Raw genomic sequence first — 592 nt, forward strand, 5'->3', positions numbered from 1 at the left:
GAATTCTTTACTGCGGGGGAGGGGGGGCTATCGAGGCCGGGTCATCGAGGGTATTCAAGGCTGAGAGAGATTTTTAATCAGGAAGGGAATTGAGCGGGAAAAGACCTTGTCTATTCACCCAATCCATGCCCCTCATGATTTTACAAACCTCTATAAGGTCACCCCCTCAGCCTCCGACGCTCCAGGGAAAACAGCCCCCAGTCTATCCAGCCTCTCCTTGTAGCTCAAACCCTCCAACATCCTTGTAAACCTTTTCCGAACCCTCTCGAGTTTCACACCATCTTTCCTGCAGCAGTAGAGCTCGTGGGATTTTGGAAGGTGCAGTCTGAGGAGCCTCGGTGAGTCTCTGCAGGGCGTCTTGTAGATGGTACACACTGCAGCGGCTGTGCCTGTGCGGTGGGTGGGTGGGTGAGAGAGAGGGAGGAGATGTTGTAGGCGGTACGCGAATGCGCTGATTGAGTGTCGTTCTCTTGAAAGGTCGATGTCTGGAGCCATGCCAAGAACCAAGTGATTGCCGGCTATTACCAGGCCAACGATCACATGAGGGATCCAAGGTACAGGGCCTGCAGTGTTATACTGGGCCAGGGATGGA

The 592-nt window shown here is 53.9% G+C and overlaps 1 protein-coding gene across 1 annotated transcript in view; it reads left to right on the forward strand.

The window, feature by feature from the left end:
* LOC109926633 (ER membrane protein complex subunit 9-like) overlaps window positions 1–592 on the forward strand; it is a 13062-nt gene that overhangs the window by 6480 nt on the left and 5990 nt on the right. Inside the window, exon 3 of the mRNA XM_048619314.1 lies at window positions 478–570. Within this exon, the coding sequence (XP_048475271.1) occupies window positions 478–570 (93 nt within the window). The remainder of the gene's footprint in view (window positions 1–477; window positions 571–592) is intronic.

Source organism: Rhincodon typus, chromosome 42 (assembly GCF_021869965.1).
Source record: "Rhincodon typus isolate 14 chromosome 42, sRhiTyp1.1, whole genome shotgun sequence".
Taxonomy (NCBI): domain Eukaryota; kingdom Metazoa; phylum Chordata; class Chondrichthyes; order Orectolobiformes; family Rhincodontidae; genus Rhincodon; species Rhincodon typus.